Source organism: Xiphophorus couchianus, chromosome 17 (genome assembly GCF_001444195.1).
Source record: "Xiphophorus couchianus chromosome 17, X_couchianus-1.0, whole genome shotgun sequence".
Classification (NCBI taxonomy): Eukaryota; Metazoa; Chordata; class Actinopteri; order Cyprinodontiformes; family Poeciliidae; genus Xiphophorus; species Xiphophorus couchianus.
The window spans coordinates 6,412,647-6,431,428 of NC_040244.1; the positions used below are offsets into that span (position 1 = coordinate 6,412,647).

At 39.9% G+C, this 18,782-nt stretch overlaps 2 protein-coding genes across 5 annotated transcripts in view; one reads left to right on the plus strand and one right to left on the minus strand.

Moving 5' to 3' along the window:
- Positions 1–13,026, minus strand: part of bltp3b (bridge-like lipid transfer protein family member 3B) — a 42,122-nt gene extending 29,096 nt beyond the window's left edge. For 3 of the 4 annotated variants that reach the window (XM_028044342.1, XM_028044341.1, XM_028044340.1), the window contains exons 1-2: positions 12,629–13,025; positions 773–935 (exon numbers count right to left, since the gene is read on the minus strand). In XM_028044342.1, coding sequence (XP_027900143.1) covers positions 773–935; positions 12,629–12,672 — 207 coding nt within the window. In that variant the 5' untranslated portion in view covers positions 12,673–13,025. Of the gene's footprint in view, positions 1–772; positions 936–12,628 lie in introns of all 4 variants that reach the window. The other variant, XM_028044338.1, reaches the window with a different exon arrangement.
- Positions 13,027–14,130: 1,104 nt separating this feature from the next.
- ckap4 (cytoskeleton associated protein 4) lies at positions 14,131–18,456 on the plus strand. The gene is made up of 2 exons (XM_028044344.1): positions 14,131–15,129; positions 16,938–18,456. Exons 1-2 carry the CDS (start codon positions 14,812–14,814, stop codon positions 18,114–18,116), a joined length of 1,497 nt encoding a protein of 498 aa, XP_027900145.1. The 5' UTR covers positions 14,131–14,811; the 3' UTR covers positions 18,117–18,456.
- The last annotated feature ends 326 nt before the right edge of the window (positions 18,457–18,782 follow it).

Here is an 18,782-nt window from a genome sequence, read left to right on the forward strand (position 1 = left end):
TACATGAAAACAATTTGGGCTGAGGCAGTGCAGTGCTGTGCCTCACCTCTGGGGGCGCTGTGTCACACAGTAAGTGAAGCAGGAAGGAGGAACTACACATCTTCTACAGTCTGTCTAATACATTTAATGAATGCGAATAACATAATTAGTCTTTCTGATCAGCCATAAATGCTCTGTGAAAATGCGTGAGGCAGAAAGTACCATGCCTCACTGATAGGGGGCAGTGCTGAGCACAACAGGCAAAACGTGCTCTTCTACACATTGAAATGACTGAAAACAGCAGAAGAAATACAAGAATACAGTCAGAATAGAACCTTTAAAGACCACTCTTCTTGTGGTTGCCAGATTTTTAAAAATTAAAGAAAAATTAAAGAGAAGGATGTTTTATTTTATAACATTGTGATATAAATATTTCAAAGTCTTCATTTGCAAGTAAAGGATAATATATAATTTATCATTTTTTTTCAGAAAAAAAAGTCAGTAAAAAAAAATTTTTTTTTAAATATATTTTTTCTTGCTTATTGCAATGTTACATTGATTAAAAACATTAATTAGTTATGGTCAAAATTAAAATATTAGCTCCTATATTGGATTTTAGATTTGTACATTTGATTCTGAGGCAATCTGTGCCTCACCAGTCACGAAAATCATAATGCAAGATTTGCCTAATGTAGCAAGTGTGCATACACACACGTGACTTCACTTGAGTCCTTAAATAACTCCATGTCAAATAAGTCTGGGGCATAATTTGAAATCCTTGTTTTGCCCTCACCCTGATGGCCGCCTTGTTGCAGAACACACGGTTGATTGCCAGCCAGGTGGGCAGGTCCAGCAGACTCTGCAGGACCTCCTCGTCCAGCTCCAGGTTGGTCAGCTGGCCTTCCCCCTTCAGTGTGCTCAGGTTGATCTTATCCGGCGACAGGTTCTTAGCAAACCTACAAGACAACGAGACAGCGCCAAGCTTAGAGGCTGAGGATATTTATAGGAGGGGAGTTGTTGGCAAACAGTCGCCACCGGATATGCTGCTGGTGCATGAGATGTTCACAAAACAAAACAAGAAAACACCCACGTCTAAGGGTTTGGAAAGTGTCCTGTCAAAACTCAATGTCAAAACTCAAATTTTAACATAAACTAATATTTCTATAGTTTCTAGTTGGAACCAGGGATAAATCTACCAGGGTAGAAATATTCCCAAATGGTAAAAACTGGATTTATCATGTTTTGTGTGTTATTTTTGATTGTTGTTTTGGATTTTAATTTGTATCTAGCCATGAGTTTCATGAATGTTCACACTATTACCTTGAGCAGTGTTGTCAGGGCAACCCACATGAATTAAAACTTTGCTTTGAGAAGAATTAAAGCAATTTAGGGATGCAACTAACGACTACTTTCTGACAATTAATAAATTAATCTCATAAAAAAAGCCACATTTTCCAGATTTTTCATTTAACCTCTTAAGTTTTTTCATAGGATAAGAAAAAACATTTAAAGATGCAAATAAACATAACTGTAGGTTTGCAGTTAAATGCAATAACACAAAATTCCTTTAGTGAATTTGAACAAAGTGAAGCTATAACTTTTCCACTTGAGGAGATTAGTGTAAAACATATTTACAGACAAAAGTGCTTTTATTCTAAATTCAAAATGTGTATGTAACTTATATAGTTTTGGCTTTATTACTTCTCTAAATATGTTATTTATTCAACAAATGACCTTTTCTGACTCTACTCCAGTTAATTAATTGGTTACCAAGTTACTTGACAATTATTTCAATAATGAATTTATTACAATTAATCGTTTCAGCCCTAAAACAATCATTATTTACAGTTTGGAAAGACTTTACTTAAGTTATAACCTGAAATCACTTTGAAACAAATAGAGTTGCCCAAAAACTGTCAGTCATTTCTTTTATCAGAGCTGATCAAGACCAAATAGACTAAAGTCAGTCTAGACAAAGGTTCTGGGTGGGCTAGTCAAAGTCAAAACTTAAATCTGATTGAGACATTAAACAGGTAAATTATGCTCAAAAACCCTCAAATTGGAGCAATGGGCCACTGAAATGGAAAAGACCCAATTCAAGCTGTTATAAACACCAATACTTTATTGAGGTCAAAGGTGACAGTCTGGGTATAAAAGGCAATTACTTCCTCCACGTGGGACCAGTCTGTTTTGGATTACTTTTTTATCTAAATAAATTCAAACTACCATTTAAAAATGGCTTTTTACACAAATTACATAAACAATGTGGCTTCTGCACCCACATAATAAAGACAGGCTAATAAAAAATGTTCCAGGTTAAGATCTGTGAGCAAATATTGGTCTCTTTCATACATTTAAACACACAACCGGGATGCCTATGACCTGAGTGTTTCCACCCACACCATTAGTTAATAGTTACCAGAGTGGTCTGATACTAAAGGTCTTATTGACCCACTAATCTCTGCAGCTCAATCTAATGAAATGATTTACCAATCTCACCATCTGCTACTACAGTACAAACTGACAATGTTTGACAACCTTGTTTGGTCATCAAACAGCAAAGCAGATATAAATTGTTGTTTTCTGCACCACAAAAGTAATAAAAATTATACTTTAACACAAGAAAGAGCACAACACCAATAATTGAGGCAACACTAAGCTTGCTAGTTAGCGAATCTTTCACACACAATCAGACTAAAGCTGCCCACTGACAGGATCAAAGCTCATACTTTGACTGTAAATAAAAACCTTTGTTGGTAACTGGTAATAAACAGAAATTAAATTGCTAGTTGTAAGAAGATCTCTGGATCAAATTGGCAAAAATATTCGCCCCAGTTCGGTTGGAGGTTAGAAAACCAATTAAATGGGTTTCTAGTTGTTCAGGCTATAAGGAACTCAATTCACCAACAATGATTTTGATACATTCAAACAGCTTCACTGCAACAAGGGTTATCTAGTACTACTAGGTGTCTGATTTGATGAGATATAAACTAAACTGTTTTTAATGGTAGTCAGGTTGGATTTTGAGGTGAAGTTGGTAACAAACCATAAATTTTCCATGTGGGATTGTAGCATCAGGACTTGGAGTGGATGGCTTTAAGGATTAGACCAGTAATGTGCCGTAACTCCATTATATTTGATCACATTACACTAAATCTTTCTAAAGTCGACAACTTGCTAGGCAATCCTAGCAACTCACCCAATAGCCTCGGGTTGAACACTAAGCTCCTAGCTAGCTTAACACATGAGCTCATGGCTCAATTCAGGAGTTCATGTTATCTACTAGAAATTAGGAGATTGAGAAGTTTATGGTTGTCATAGTTGCTTGAATTAGCATTGAAAGACACCAGTTAACAGTTTAAGTGATTGCAGAAAGCATGCGTTAGGTAGCTAGCTCCAAGATGGCTGCTAACAGACAGAAAAACTTGTCAGGCTGATCCCACAGAAAGCAAAGAACTGGATTCCTATCTGAGGTTTTTTGCTAAATCTTTGGTGTTTTACATGTAGCTGCTGTGAAACTTTGTCATCCCAAGCCAATAGTGCAGGGGTCCCCAAAGTCAGTCCTCAAGGGCCGACATCCTGCATGTTTTAGTTCTCTCCCTGGTTTAACGCACCTGAATCAAACGATGGCTTGTTAGAAGGCCTACGAAGAACATTGACATGCTGGAAATGTTGTTGGTACTATGAGGGAGAGAACTATAGGATGCCAGGCCTCGAGGACCGACTTTGGGCACCCCTGCAATAGTGCATGAATGACTCGATCTGGAGCCAATTATTCAAGAAGCACATGATGGATAGTTAAAATACTGCAGGGGAGTCAAACTCCTTTTAGTTTTGGGCCAAATAAAGACCATGAATGCTCTTAAAGGGCCGGTTGTGCCTGAATGCGTTCATAAAACATGTTCACAAAATGTTAAAATATCAATGAATTCCTAAAGTTAAATAATATTACTGAACATCTTCAAGATTTTGTGATACTTTTTGTGATTGTTTGCAATAAAAATCTAATTTGGAAATATTTGCGATATTTGTGCAGTAAATACGACTTTTTATTACTCGCTGTATAGATGATGGATTATAATCTGACATCAATTAAGGCTGAGGCAGCTGTTTAGTACAAGTAAAGTTTTTGACAATTATTGAAAAAAATCTCCAATAAACTCCCAAGTATGAATTAGCGCAAAAAAGTGTTGGGATTTGTTGATTTTGTGTGAATTTGGAGGGACTGATTGATATAATTTGGCAGTAAACATAAAAACTACATTGAGTTCATTGATAAGCACATTTAGTGTTTAGTCTAGAATCTAGAGGGCCACATACAAAGCTATGGCGGGCTGGATTTGGCCCACGGACCTTAAGTTTGACACATGTGACCTATTGGAACCAGAATCTCTAAATTACCAAACATTATAGTCCAGCAGAGGGCTGAATACAACAAGGTGATGACGAAGCTTAATGAACAAGGAATTCTGAATTTGGCTAGTTATTTTTCCAAATCAGACATTGACGTTATGATACAAATAAATATAAAAACCCATATCAAAAGGTACATAGAACCAAAAGAATAAGACTTGAACCAAATTCCAAACAAAAGATGTGCAAACCAAACACCAGTAAGCAATTGGATTCAGGTAGACAGATAGAAGCTACATCCAGCAGGAGACATAATGAGGAGGTTCATTAGCAGCAGAACAGAAGAAACCTTCCACTGAACAGCCTTTTGATTCAACAAGCTGATTCAGTCAAGTTAGGGTTGTTTTCCACTCAACATAATCTCCTGACTGTGTTGGAATCCAGGTAAATTATTCAGCTGTAGGGTCATAAACAAATCCCCGACACAGCAGAACAAGTTAAAACAGGCCCTTAAAAAGCAAAATGTGGATTCTCAGAGAAAGGCACGTTAAGTTTGTCTCTGAGGATGATGCTATGGGAGCCTCTCCACCATGTGATGAGTGAAATATTCATTTAAGCAGCTGATCAAGTATCAAGCAGCTAGTTTGGCTTACCCTCTCGCTCCTTATCTGGCTTCTCAGCCTCTCATTGGTCACCTCCTGCTTCAACTCCATAAATAAATCAATACTGTAATTTTGCTAAATGTTTGCAATCAGCAGCATTGCCATCAGTACTATTAGAGTTAAAACTAAAGAAAAATCACACCTGCGGACCTTTTTCCCAATACAACAGTTTGAGTATAGTCATATTTCCCGTCCTTTTCGTCTCAATGCACTTCAGCCATTATCCCAGCCAGCAAGTCTGCGCTCATCAGACCAAAACCAGGTTCGTAAAAAGGTTATAGGAGACCACTGTGGAGAGCGAGTAGTTTTCCACCGCTTAAATGAAATATTAACGACTCAACAGTAATATCCAAACTTGCATTAGTCCCATTTGAAGGTTAAAGAGCACAACTTTCCAAAAGTACTTTTTCCTTTGACATAAAGATCAACTTAAAGGTCTTTTGTCCCAAAAGGTTGTAGATTTTTTTTTTTTAAATGCACCAATTTTTTGGTGCACATTTTGGTGAAGTAATAAAAAATTTTATTAATTCTTTATTAAGAGAAAAAATTATAAAATTCTTCTCTTAAATCAATCCATCCATCCATCCATTTTCTGTTCACCCTTGGCCCTAATGGGGTCGGGAGGGTTGCTGGTGCCCATCTCCAGCTACGTTCCGGGCGAGAGGCGGGGTACACCCTGGACAGGTCGCCAGTCTGTCGCAGGGCACTCCTAAATCAATTTTAACACAATAAACCACACAAAGTTTTCACCAGAGAGCCAATAGAAACAGGCTAGTAGCTGAGCTGAGATAATTTTCTGCTTCACTGGCCAGTAAGAGTCTAAAAAATCCAATAATTTCTCCCATTAGTGAATGCACCATTCCAGGTGACACTCATAAATTCAGAGTGGAGGTTGTTAGTGAGTGAAAAAGACTCAAAGTTTAGATTTTTTACCATCAATCTGGTGCCTGAAATATAAATGCTATAGTCCTTACAGAAAAATCAGAACCAGCTTTGCAAAAATGTAACCCAAGTCTCTTATTTGAGCATTTATGTTCAATTTTTAACCTCATCAATTAAATACATATTAAAGACATCTTCAGCTATCAAACCAGTTCCTCTTATGGTTTGTAGTTTTGCTAAATTAAACGGAAACATGTCTACAACTATGAGAATGTATCTTTTCTCTTAATTACACACTGAAGACTTTCTGGCACACCAAACTGTGTGCAAACGTCTGTGGATTTGCAAAATGGAAACAGCTTTTCTGCGTAACCCTGATGATGAATTTGTGGTGCAGCCTGATGACAGCGATGCCAGCAGGAGTCTGGCCTTAAGGAAAAATGACCAGAGTGAGTCAGACAACAGCCAGCTTATTTTATCCACCCAGACGGAGGCGGCCTAAATTGTGAAATATATAAAAAGACAAACAGGAGAGACGGCGTGTGCAACAACAAATATCCACAGGGCATTGCTCTGCTGTAAAGGCGTGAGAATTTTAATCAGGCAAAGTTTACCGAGGGATAAAAGAGAAAGAAAACAACACTGAACAAAGAGGCTCTTGCATTTATTTAGGTTATTATTTTTCCATGAATGTGTATAAAGTATTCCCAAGAAGGCTTGTGTCTTTCTTCCAAATGACTGAATTCAGGGGTTGCAACCATTTCCATGGCTCTAAGTGAGCAGAAGTGAAGAACCAGGCGCAGACTGCGTTTGTGAAAGAACAAATCGCTCTTAGGAGCTCGCAGACTGTGTTATCTATATTATAGCAAGGAGGATGTGATTAACCATAAAAATAAAAAATAAAAAAACACAAGAGTTCAGATTTAAGCCTGCTCTAAGTAATACATTATTTTTCTGGTATGTTGCCAATTCACATTTTAAATCCTCATTCCTTCTAAATTTATTTAATAAAATAACCTATTTATTACCTAGAAATGCATCGTATGGATCTTCTCTTTTTGTATGTTGATTGTTTGATTTACTGCTCTGGACACGGTTCCTGGTAGTCTATGTAGATGTCAGACATTAGGCTGAAATCTAGACAAATATGATTGAAATACAAACATCACTAAAGATGAGAAATGATGGAGTGAGTGACTGATAAAAAAAAGAAAAGCACACACCCTACTGTGCTTATTTATTTTAATTAAAAGAAGGCAGAGTGAATACATTTAATGATCGTTGCAGTGTTATTCCAACTTCTAAATAATATTTTAATGAAGAGCAGAGATTTGCAAACCAGGTGAGGTCTCACTGGCACAGAACTGATGTAAACAATTAAGAGCTTCATTAGTTGCATAAGATGTGCTAGAAATAGAGCACCTCAAATACCTGAGCTGTTAAAGGCTGTGAACTCTATCCTAAAAGTTCATAATTTGCTCACCGCTGGATAAATAAGCAGAAGTATTTAATTAAGGGAAACTAGATACATCAGTCCTGATATATATTTATTTATAGTTCAAATTCCTAATTGCACTTTCTGAAGGTTTGTTCCTTTTTGTCACTTTTAGTTTCTTTACCATTTATTTTACATTGGCTGTGCAAGGTTTCCCCCAGAAAACTTACTAAACCCGGTGGTTGTGACGCTCGGGGAGTCATTCATCCAGCAGTCCGCTGCGTTTTTGAGTTAAAAAAATGTTTAAAATAAACTGGAAATTTAAAAATATCACTCTATAATTACATGTTATTGGAAGATTAATATCTGAACACCAACTATAAAGTGGAAAGTCTTAAAAAATGCCATTTTAAAAAAAAAACTTCAATAAATAAGCAATGCTGTGGGGCACAAGTAAAGCCTGGTGCCCCGCCAGGCTTATAATACACTGGGGTAAACGCTGCTGTTGTACTCCTAATTACACTGACTCCAATATATTATGAAGCTAGAGGCGTATTTAAATGCTGTACTGGTGCAGGTATCAAAGAAATTTGTAGTTTAGTACATTTATGACTGTTAAAAAAAAGAAAAATGTTTTACATCAATTCAGCTGTTTTGCTGAATCAGATCAGTTGGTATAGGCTGATACTAATCCTCACATATCGGAAGTGGAAAAGATAAATCATGCATCCCTAAGAGAAACTACATGTAATGTTAGTTTTGTTGAGCTATTGAAATTGCAAACAGCTGTTAACTTGTATATTTTTGCTGATGAACCCAATTAACTGTTAGGGTTGAATCATTTTAGTTACATTTTCCCTAGGGCTGACCTCATTTTGAATTCACTTTGAATAACTTCCTGTTTTGCTCTAAAACGTCACGTCTCCTGGTTTTTAGAGTTCAAAGCTACCTGAAGTCAGGATCCCAAAGCAGAAATTAAAAACCCAACAATGGCCAATATTTACAACCATTTCAACAAAGCTGCAGGTCTCACCTAGAAGAAGCTAAACCCTGGTTACACAGCAGCTGGATGCCAAAGTCTGCAGGAATCCTGGCCAAACGTAGAATACACACACATTCCTAACACAGAGCCTACATACACACACACACCCCTACAAGGGCTTCACAGAGCTGTGCTGATTAGACACCCACTGCCCCACACTCAGTCATGACTCATGCAGTAATAGCTTTCCCACCACACTGAGCGTAGCGGAGCTCATCGCTGCTTTGCATCATCATCACACAGCTTACTGCAGGATGAAAAAAATGAGCTCACGATGACAAACACAGCAGCAACAATGGAGCCATTTTTCACGGTGAAACCAATCCTCCAGGGACGGAAAAGAGCTTTAACGCAGCCTGTTGAATGTGACAGGTAGCCAATCAGAAAGCGCAGATTCTCCTCCGTGTTTTCTGAGGGGAAATTACATCGGGGAATCCCAAACAGCTGACAGGACACAACGAAGTCCAGCGGACATTGGAGATGATATGTGGAAACAACATTAATGTTTATTCAACATGCAAAGAATATAGAAATGACAAGAGGAGGAGTTGGAGCGAAATTGCTACCGCAGTTGATAAACCCGGTAACTTTTCAGCTGTACTTCGTTAACGTGACGTAAACAGGTTATAATGATTTTCATTCATTCAGGACTTTATGATGACACTAGCCACGTGCATTGCAGGTAGATTGTAGTAAAGCATTGATTAATACCTGGTTTTAAAATTAGTTCACTGGACTTGTAGCCATTATTTTGTGCCCATTGTTGGACACCACACGGCAGGAACGAACCCGATCGAACCGTTATACCTAGGATTTCTGTCGGCTAATGTGTGGTCTGTCAGGTTTTGAAAATGGGCCGACAATCGGCAGACAGCTCTAAGATCGTGTCGTGTGCGCTGGGCTTTACACTGAGGAAATGAGGAAGGGAGGGTCAGTGGAGAGCACCGGAGTTGAGCCTTTTTTCATTCGGTGTCATCAACAGAAAGAGAAAAAGGCCGGAAGAAACGATAATGCCGATAATTGAAATGACGTCGATAGTTTTAATTTATCGTACGATTAATCGATTTATCGTTTATCGCGACAGGCCTAGGGTGGGATCATCTTGACTCATCAATGTCAGGATTATTACTTCATATAAATGCAACAAAGACGGCATTGAGTATGATATAAAAAAGGAGGACTTGTTTAGATATTTAATAAAAGCGCTACCTCCTCGGTCATAAACCTTAACCAGCATATTTTATTAAAGTAATATGACTATTAACTTTAAGTGGAATAAACATTTTCAAAGTTAGCAATAACACTAAACAAAAATTTGTGCACTGGAAATATTTGGTCACAGACCAATTAAATAAAATTCATAAAAGCTTTAATTACATTTATTATACAGCAATTGCTTGGTGTGCAAATAAATGTTTGCAGCAAGATTTATAGCAATTAGAGACAAGTTATTGATTAAAGAGTAAATCTAAAGTTGACTAATCTTGTTGATCAATTAACAATTAATTGATAAGTGGTCATTTTCTTAAAAACCTGAGTTTTCTCTTGTATGAAGTAGATTGACTGTTTCCATAACGTAAAGGGCTAAATTTTTCAGAATATGCTGGATTTAAAAAAAACAAAAAAAACACTGAAATTTAAGGAGCTTGTCGAGTGCTTATATTTCACAACAGAACCAAATAAAGTGCATTTTGCATCCCATAGTTTCTCTTTATCGGACTGGGATAGCTCCGCCATCTTTATTTCTGTATCAACACCTCCGTTTCAGGATGACCAGTGGCGCCCTCTGAGGGATGGCAGCCAAACTGCAACACTAAATGGTTAATATACATTGACAATTAATCTTAAATTGCTTGTTTACTAGGGGCGTGCCATGGTGGCGTAGCGGTTAGCGCGACCCGTATTTGGAGGCCTTGAGTCCTCGACGCGGCCGTCGCGGGTTCGACTCCCGGACCCGACGACATTTGCCGCATGTCTTCCCCCCTCTCCTTCCCCGTTTCCTGTCAGCCTACTGTCATATAAGGAACACTAGAGCCCACAAAAGACCCCCTGGAGGGGTAAAGAATAAATTAAATTGCTTGTTTGCATTCCTAACAATAGATTATAATTTAAGTGGGAACAAAATCCCTCTGTGAGAAATTGACTGGATTTCTCTACATTTCTGAGTATGAAGTGACTATTAGATTATTCATCATGAAGCATTGTCACACATCTTCCCTAGAGGTGCCATTCAGTGAGGGGTGTGCTGTTTGTGTCTGTGTAACAGAATCTGGCCAGTAGCCAGACTTCTGAGTCGATTCACAAACCCGGATCTCTTTTGCACACAAAACACACAGTTAGTCTCAAGTCTCCCCTAGGAGCTACCTGGACATATCCTTCTATGAAAACCTTTATTGATTAACCTCTAGCACAGGGAGGCTCACTTGTGACGCTACTCTGAATCTGATGCAAACCTGAGGAGAATCAGAAAGGCAGATGTCCTCTGCCACACATAGGTGTGAAGGTTGAGCTTAGATTTTGACACCTCCTCCATAACCTGTAGCTGTGTAAGCACACCTATGGTGGGTATAAATAAGCTGCTCGAGAACAAACTGTTCCTGAGTGATGCAGGTGAAGAAACATGCTGGCGCGTAGTATACAACAATCGCTGAACCCTCAAAGAGGAGTAAATGAGGTAATGGTGCTTTGCCATTCTGACAGCATCACCGTTTCTGTGATGTCACTCCACAGGACAGGCGCCGGATTGGCTGCCCGGGAGAGAGGTCAGCGTCTGCTCTGCAACCGACCAATAAGGCCGACGCAAACAGCCTAAAAGCTGAACGACATCGCTACTCCTCCAGTCATTTCCTGCTGACGCTGCTGAGGGCACGCACAGTCACACAAAAACACACTTACTCACTGTCGATACACACAAGTACACGAGGACAGAGGAGGACAAGTGCTGCCTCTGGCTTTAGGTGTGTGAAGGACAAAGCAGCATGCTGATGAAATTCGGTGTCAAAGTCCAACTCCCTGAGCTAGAGAGTCGTTTCTGACACTACCATCGAGCTGCTTCAGTTTTTAAACACTCAACAGACCCCAAAGATAAATTACATCCACTTAAAATTCATTTCAAATAAAATGTTTATAAATTCTGTTTCCTGCATGCTTCAAGGTTTCCCAGGAACAAAACAGGGAAGCATTGAAAGTCCCTCGAGAGACGGTGGAAAAAATAAATAATTCATGGAAAGCTCTGTGGAGCCGAATGCTACTCATAACAGCAGGACATACAATCTATAAATAACTCAAATCCACCCTTCTACTGCCATTTATTAGCTTCTGAGGAAAAATTAAGATTCATTTAACTTTAGGTACAAAGTAACACACATAAAAATAATGTTAAAGGCATAAAAACCTTTGCAATTAATGGGGAAATTATATATTTTAAAATAAAGTTTATGGTTTTAAGATATTCGTTTTGTTTTTCTTTATATCTATCATATTAAGAAAACTGTAACTGAATAGCAATAATAATGATAATACAAAGATCCTTATAGGACTTGCTTAATCCAATGTCAAAATAAGCAAATTATTAGTAATAATAAATTAGAGTATTCTGTGATTTTATTATATTCGTGAAATATAATAAAATATTTAGTATTATAATAAAAATAGAATAGATATTTTTTATTATTTATTATATATATAATAAAATCAACACGGCTGTGAATGGGTGGGTGTTGAGAGCCCTGCAGAAGACAGTGAGGGGATCTTAACGACTCACTGAATCATGTCTACCTTCCTGATATGAAACTATATCAAACTTAAATTATTTATTTGCTTTATGTGTGATTTTTCCCCCGTCTCTCAATTTGTGTTTCTGTTCATTTAATTCAACCGACTGTCCAGGGAAATGGACTTATAGTTAACCGCGAAAATTTAATCTAAACCGTTTACAACGTGCGAAAATGTATTAAAAATACGTCAAGTTGTTTCTTAACTGCGCCACCCTGGAAATAATGTGACAGCATGTGAAAGCTGAGATTGTTGATTCACTCACAGCCCGTTCAACCTGCTTTAGCAAAGGAGAGCTAGCTAAGGAGCTAACCCTTTAGCTAACGTCTCTCTCAGTCTCTAAACCCCGCGCACTGTCTGACAGGCACATTGTAAGTAACAACATCCCACGTTGAGCTGAATTTGTTCCCAAAATAACAGCAATAATGTGTTAGAAGCCAGTTTATGGCAACCTGACAGCTGAATCTACAACTCTGTTGCTAACCTCCACTAAACACCCACCTGGAGAGATGCTTCAAGATCTGCTTCTTGATGAGCCCAGCCATGGTTGAGCTAATCCGATATTTGAGCCGCCGTCGCCGGGTACGAGCTTTCTGGCCAGCCTAACTGCTAGCTTCCCCACCTCCACTCGAGCTATAAACAAGCAGCTCAAATTCTTCTCCCGGTGTCGGTCTTCATTTCACCGCCGTCCCATCGCTTTATTCTCTGAGGGAGGGTGGAGGCCGCCGGGTAAATGACATTTCAGACGTCCGAGAGGCAGCCCCGGCAAGAGGACAAAGCATTACCGGGTGTCCTGATGAGGTTCGGGGACGGTGCAGGTCTCTGCAGTGTCATAAAGAGTGCACCTGGTCTTACAGCATCCGGGGAACTGCGGCTGGCCGCTGCCACAGCGCCCACCGGGCGGAGACAGCTGCTGCCTTCAAGGTCCGCTCGGAAACAGCAGCATTCGCAGTGTAAGTTTTCTCTAACGTGCCTCTATTTTTGTTAAATTTCCGGCCACAATCTTTAATGTGACAGGCACAAATTAAATACCTTAAAAACAATCTATTTTACCTTCATAAGACACCCAATTAGTAAACAGAATCTACCTTTGGGTTTATTAATGTCATTATAAACACAGCGGTTCTATGAAGGTATCAGAGGTTTGATGTTGGAGAACATTAGTAAACGTATTCAATCGTAAACACCAGCAGGCAGGTTAAGTAATGAAGCAATCATTTTGAACTTCTCATTACTGATCAAACAATCCATCTTTTAAAAATTGAGTTTTTCACAATAGCAAACACATTTTCAAAGTCTATTAAAAGGTCAACTTTTAGTCGTGTAATTTACACATATTTTATGGTATTGTGGCAAGTTAATTTAAAAATAAAGAGTCAGAGAAGTGCAGTTTGACACAGCAAAACACTATGGGAGATAAATCCAAATGTAATTAATTTTTTTAACTTACAAAATGCAAAATGCTTTGTGTGCACATTACCCTGAACACATCACCCATCATGATGAAACATGGTGATGCTGGTGGATACCTTCTTCTTTAGCAACAAGGAAGCTGGTTAGATTACATTTATTACATTCTGAAATACATGAACACCAATAAATATATCTGGAAAAAGACAGAAAATTTCAATTTGGCGGTTGGATTTTTCTGCAAAGTAGGTTCAAGATAATAAAATGCAAAATAATTCTAAGAAAATCACAGTAGAAAATAATCACAATGACTTCGAACAACTTAAGTAATATGAAACACTGTAATAAAGTGGTAAAAAGTTAATAAAACAATTTAAAAATAACAGAAAAGACGTCTGGCTCAGACTTAAACGCTACTTTAGTGCCACCTGGTGGTGAAAAGTATACTTAAATTAACACATTCATCATTGCGACTAATTATTCCCAGAATGGAGCTTTGTTGTAAAATAAAATTACAAATATTACAAAGAAATTAAAAGTTTATTGTCATGTTTAACAGTCAGTATTAAGAAAAATATGTGTAAATTTCCATAAAGGCAAACTGGAAACCATTGCATCAACTTTTAACATTTTAGTCAAGAGCATTGACGTTCTGGGTTTTCAGATATGCACGTTTCAGAACAGATATGTAATTATGGGATGTGGCCGCATGCAGACCGCAGCTGCCACGTATGAAAGGAGGAGCATGGTGGAGGAAAGTGGGGCGCTCCTCCCTGCGCTGCTCTCAACCGTTTGCACCAAGTTTACATCAGTCAAGCATGATCATGCAGAAGTAATAACGCGTGTATAACAGGGGACTTCAAGCGTGGTTGGAAGAAGCGGTTGCTTTCTGGAGTGAAAAGTGCAACTTTTGAAATCTAACAAGTTTTGACAAGTTAAAAAGTTACAAAAGGCGCCAAAGAAAAGATAAAATCCTGCAAAACTAACGCCTCACTGGTGTTTTAAAACGTCACAAGCCATTCACTGTTTCGCGAATTGCTGGTGGGTTTAGGACATTTACCCAGACCCACGCAGAGTTGTTTTTTGGATACATAGGACAGCCCCCATCCGCATACCTCGACACTGAAAAGCCCCGTGGAAAGACACGCCGCGCTCCCTGATACGCTGCTGCTCCACAGTGGGGCTGAACTGGGAACCCTCTCCATCCACGACGGCACAAGCAGCGCAACCTCCTTCCTCTCGCACTCATTTGGACCGAACCTCCGGCTGACAAGATGACGACAAAAAACCGACCAAAGAACAGCGAGAAGAGCGCAGCGCCAAGCCAGGACGATGCGTCCAAGAAAAGCCAGAAGAGCGGAGGCGCCACCAACGGGGTGAGTGGCCCCGGGCCTCAGGGGCCCCGCTCAGGCAGCTGCCTCGGTCTTCTGGTAAACACGGTGTTTTACGCCGCAATGATAGGGGCTGCGGGATTTGCAGCTTTTTATTTACAACAAGTCGTGGAGGAAGTCCGTCAGATCCACGCAGAGCACAAGGAGAGCGCACGGAGAGGCGCGGAGCTGGGTACCAAAATGGAGAACGTTCTTCAACAGGTGAGTTAAAAAAAATAAGAGAATCGATTAAACATGACTGAAACGTTACGTTATTGCGTTTAGATGGGTTTGTGTATCTAAGGTTGGAGGCAACTATAAAGATCAAACTCGCTGCTGAATTCTAATTAGTTTTGAATGAAAACCAGTTTAAAACTCTGTAATTACAACTTCACTCGATGTTTTAATAATCTGCCGCTGAATTTAAATCTGAACAGGATTTATTAAAATGAGATTAATTACTTCAGTCTCAAGTGGCAAAACCAAGAGACACCCAACCCTTTGTCTCAGAGTGTGTGAATGTGAACTAAAACATCCTCTGTTAAAAAAAAATATGCTAAAGCACTTTATTTTATTATTTTTATTCACAAATAATCTAAAAAGCATGGCTTCTTTTTTGTAGAGCTATATTTTTGTTACATTTGCTGGTCTTTTAACGTTTTGCTGAAATTGCAGCAGCTGAAGCTCAGATTTGTTGGAGGACATCTTTAAAGAGCATTTGGTGTTAGGTCTGGACTTTGACTAGACCACTTTTTCCACGCTCAAGTCTCCTGCCTCTACATTTTTTACCCTGCAGAACTCAAAATACTCATTTTCTAATCTCCACGGTGACGTCAAACACGACAGAAAGACAAGGTCATAAGATCAGTTTACAGAATGTAGTTCGATAGCAAATCTTTAAAAATGTCATTATGTGCCAAAGATAAACAAAATATATGAATCACAAAAAAAACTCACCTCTACAAACGCTGATATTCACAAAAAAGTGCGAGATTAGTAACAAAAAGATGAGGCCAAGTCTGGCTTTCTTCAGCAAAAAACACTCAAAAGTGGATGAGGATGGTGGAGTCTTAACAATTCAGTTAATCTACTGAACAAGAGTTAATATTAGAGCTGAAACGATTAATCGCTAACTGTAGTATGTACTGATAAAAAGGCAATTTTTTGAAAGTGCAATTCTCAAAAGTAATTCACATGCATTTTGCATTTAAGATTAAAAAAACAATGCTTTGTTGCTGCATATTAGGCAATGAAATGTTTATTTCCTTATTCAAAAAGGGAACTTAATTATTTGCATCGTTTAATGTATTTGGGTAGACGAGCCTCAGCTTTCCTTCTGCTAGATTCTAATCTCACTTCAACAGCTCAGTCTGCGATTTCTTCTATTGACTTGGATTCCTCCGGTAGAAACTTCAACTAGGCCGATTTTCTGCCAGTAGTTTTAGCAATGGCAGCAGAAGAAGTTGTGTTGGCCACACCTCCAAATATTGAATGAAGTTGATGCAGATTTAAGAACAGTTTTCACTGATGCCAGATAAAGTGCAACGCAAAGGTTTTTGCTTTGAATTTATTTTATTTTAATAGTAAAATAATACAAAACATATCCAGTGGGTTTAACTAAAACCCTTAGCCATCTTGTCAAAATTAAGAAAGAGAGTAATATTCTGTTCTTGTTACTAAAAAGACAAAAAAAATTCCAGAAAAAGGTGAAAATTTAGAGTTTTTTTAATCTAGCAAACCTGCAGGACCTGTTTTTGGTGTTAAGTCTATAATTTACAAATCCCTTGTCTTCAGAGATCTGCTCATCTCATTAAAATATTGTGTGTTTAGTGTATTGTTTGTTTAACAGGTAAAGAAATAAAATAAAATAGTTTTTGGTATTAAAATTTTTCAACTTGACGTTTTTTGGCCCGCATGCCCAAAGGTTTGGACACCGCTGGCGTAGGACAAGCAGATGGTTTTTACCAGAATGAGCCAATTTCTTCTCCGATTAACTGATTACTCATCGACTGTTCCCGCGTCTCGTCAAGGTGGAGTCCCTGCGAAGCAACGTGGACGGACTGGAGTCGTCGCTGGGCATCACGCGGGTGGAGCTGGAGGCGGCTGTGAGCCGCATGAAGCGAGCCGAGGTGGAGACCAGGAGGGTGGAGGAGGCGCTCCAGAAGCTGCAGAACAACCTCCTCAGGGACCTGGCGGAGGGCGTCAGGGAGGTCAAGGAGGCCCGGGAGAAGGACTTCTCCTCTCTGGAGAAAACGGTGGAGGAACGTCTGGCCGAGGTGAGCCAGTCCATCTCCGCCAGCGTGGCCGAGTTCGCCGAGGGTCAGGGCGAAGCGCAGCGTCAGCTGGCCGACCTCAAAGCCCGCCTGGGCGACACCGCGGACCCCGCGCTCGTCAAACAGGAGCTGTCCGCAATCGTTGAAGTTGTCGCCGAGATTAAAACGGCCAAACAGGCAGCGGACGCAGCCTCTAGTTCCCTCAGAGACCAGATCGGCGCAGTGAGGGAAGAGCTCCAGACGCGCAACAAGGAGGTCGCCTCTCTGTCCCAGGAGGTCGAATCGGTGAGGTCGGTGATGCAAGACACCGCCGGCAGCCTGAGGCAGGCCCTGTCTGCGGCGGAGGCCGGGGTTCAGGCCCTGGAGGACCAAACCGCCACCCTGCAGAGCGGCCTGGAGCAGGTCTCCAACGCCGTCCGCACCGTGGAGGAGAAAGTGAACACGGCGGCGGCTCAGGCTCAGAAAAGATCTGATGATCTAGAGGTCAGGGTTCAATCATCAGAGGAAGGCGGGGAATCACTGACTGCATTGCTGTCTGACATTAGCAGCAAGGTGGAGTCGCTGCTCGCTAAATACGACGGACATGAAAGCAGCTTATCTGCACAGGGGGCGGCGGTGGAGAGAGTAAGAACGGACCTGAAGCAGGAGCTGGAGGAAATAAAAACCCAAATGGAGGCGCTGGATCAGACTCAGCCACCTGCAGAGGGCTCCACCTTCCTACGGGCGGAGCTGGAGAGCTTAAAAACTGCAGTGGAAGAAGTGAAAAGCAAAGCAGACACGATAGAAAGCCAAAACCAGGCCATTCACACCCTGCAAGAGGCGATGCAGGAGACGACGCAGGCGCTCGCTGGTTTAGCAGAAGGTCAACGAGATGAAGGACAAAGCGGCCTGGAGGATCTGGAGAAGAGACTGACCGCTTTGGAGGACAGGATGTAGACCACATGAGGCGTTCAAGGGCTTTCAGGATGAGGGGGGGAAAAACACACAGACTACTAGTCATGCAACGCCGCATCAGGATGCCAAAACAGGAGACAAAACTCCAAGTTACTGTTATGAAGATCTGCTTTCTGGAGCTGGAATCTGATGTCTTGATGCTGCACTTCTTGTTAGAACAAAATAAAAAAAGAGTGAGAAAATCCTGATCTGTGAAGTTCAAATCTACACTCATTCTGCACTGTAGTTTTCTTTTCTTTTACTTTTTTAAACCTCCAATTGCGATTTTAAGCACTCCTTTGTTTGTTTTAGAAGAATAAAAAAAACAAATGTTTGACCTGAAGCCGTGAATTTTTATTTTAAGGGTGTGAAATTTATAAAATTATGTCTTAAGTTTTGCTGCTCACCACACCTTCTTACATTGTAACTATTTTTAGTTACATTTTACAGCCACAAAATTTTGTGTATTTTAACCAACAAAATTAATTGTTGCATAATTGTCTGCTTAAATGAAAACTAAGAAAGGATGTGACGTGCAGCATCAAGCTGTGGGATGCTTCTGTAAGTCACTGTCCTGCAGGATGACGACCCAAAATGCACGACCAGAACTACAGTTGATTGGTTTAGTTCAACAAAATATTCACATCTCAAATTTGTCCCAGTCAAACT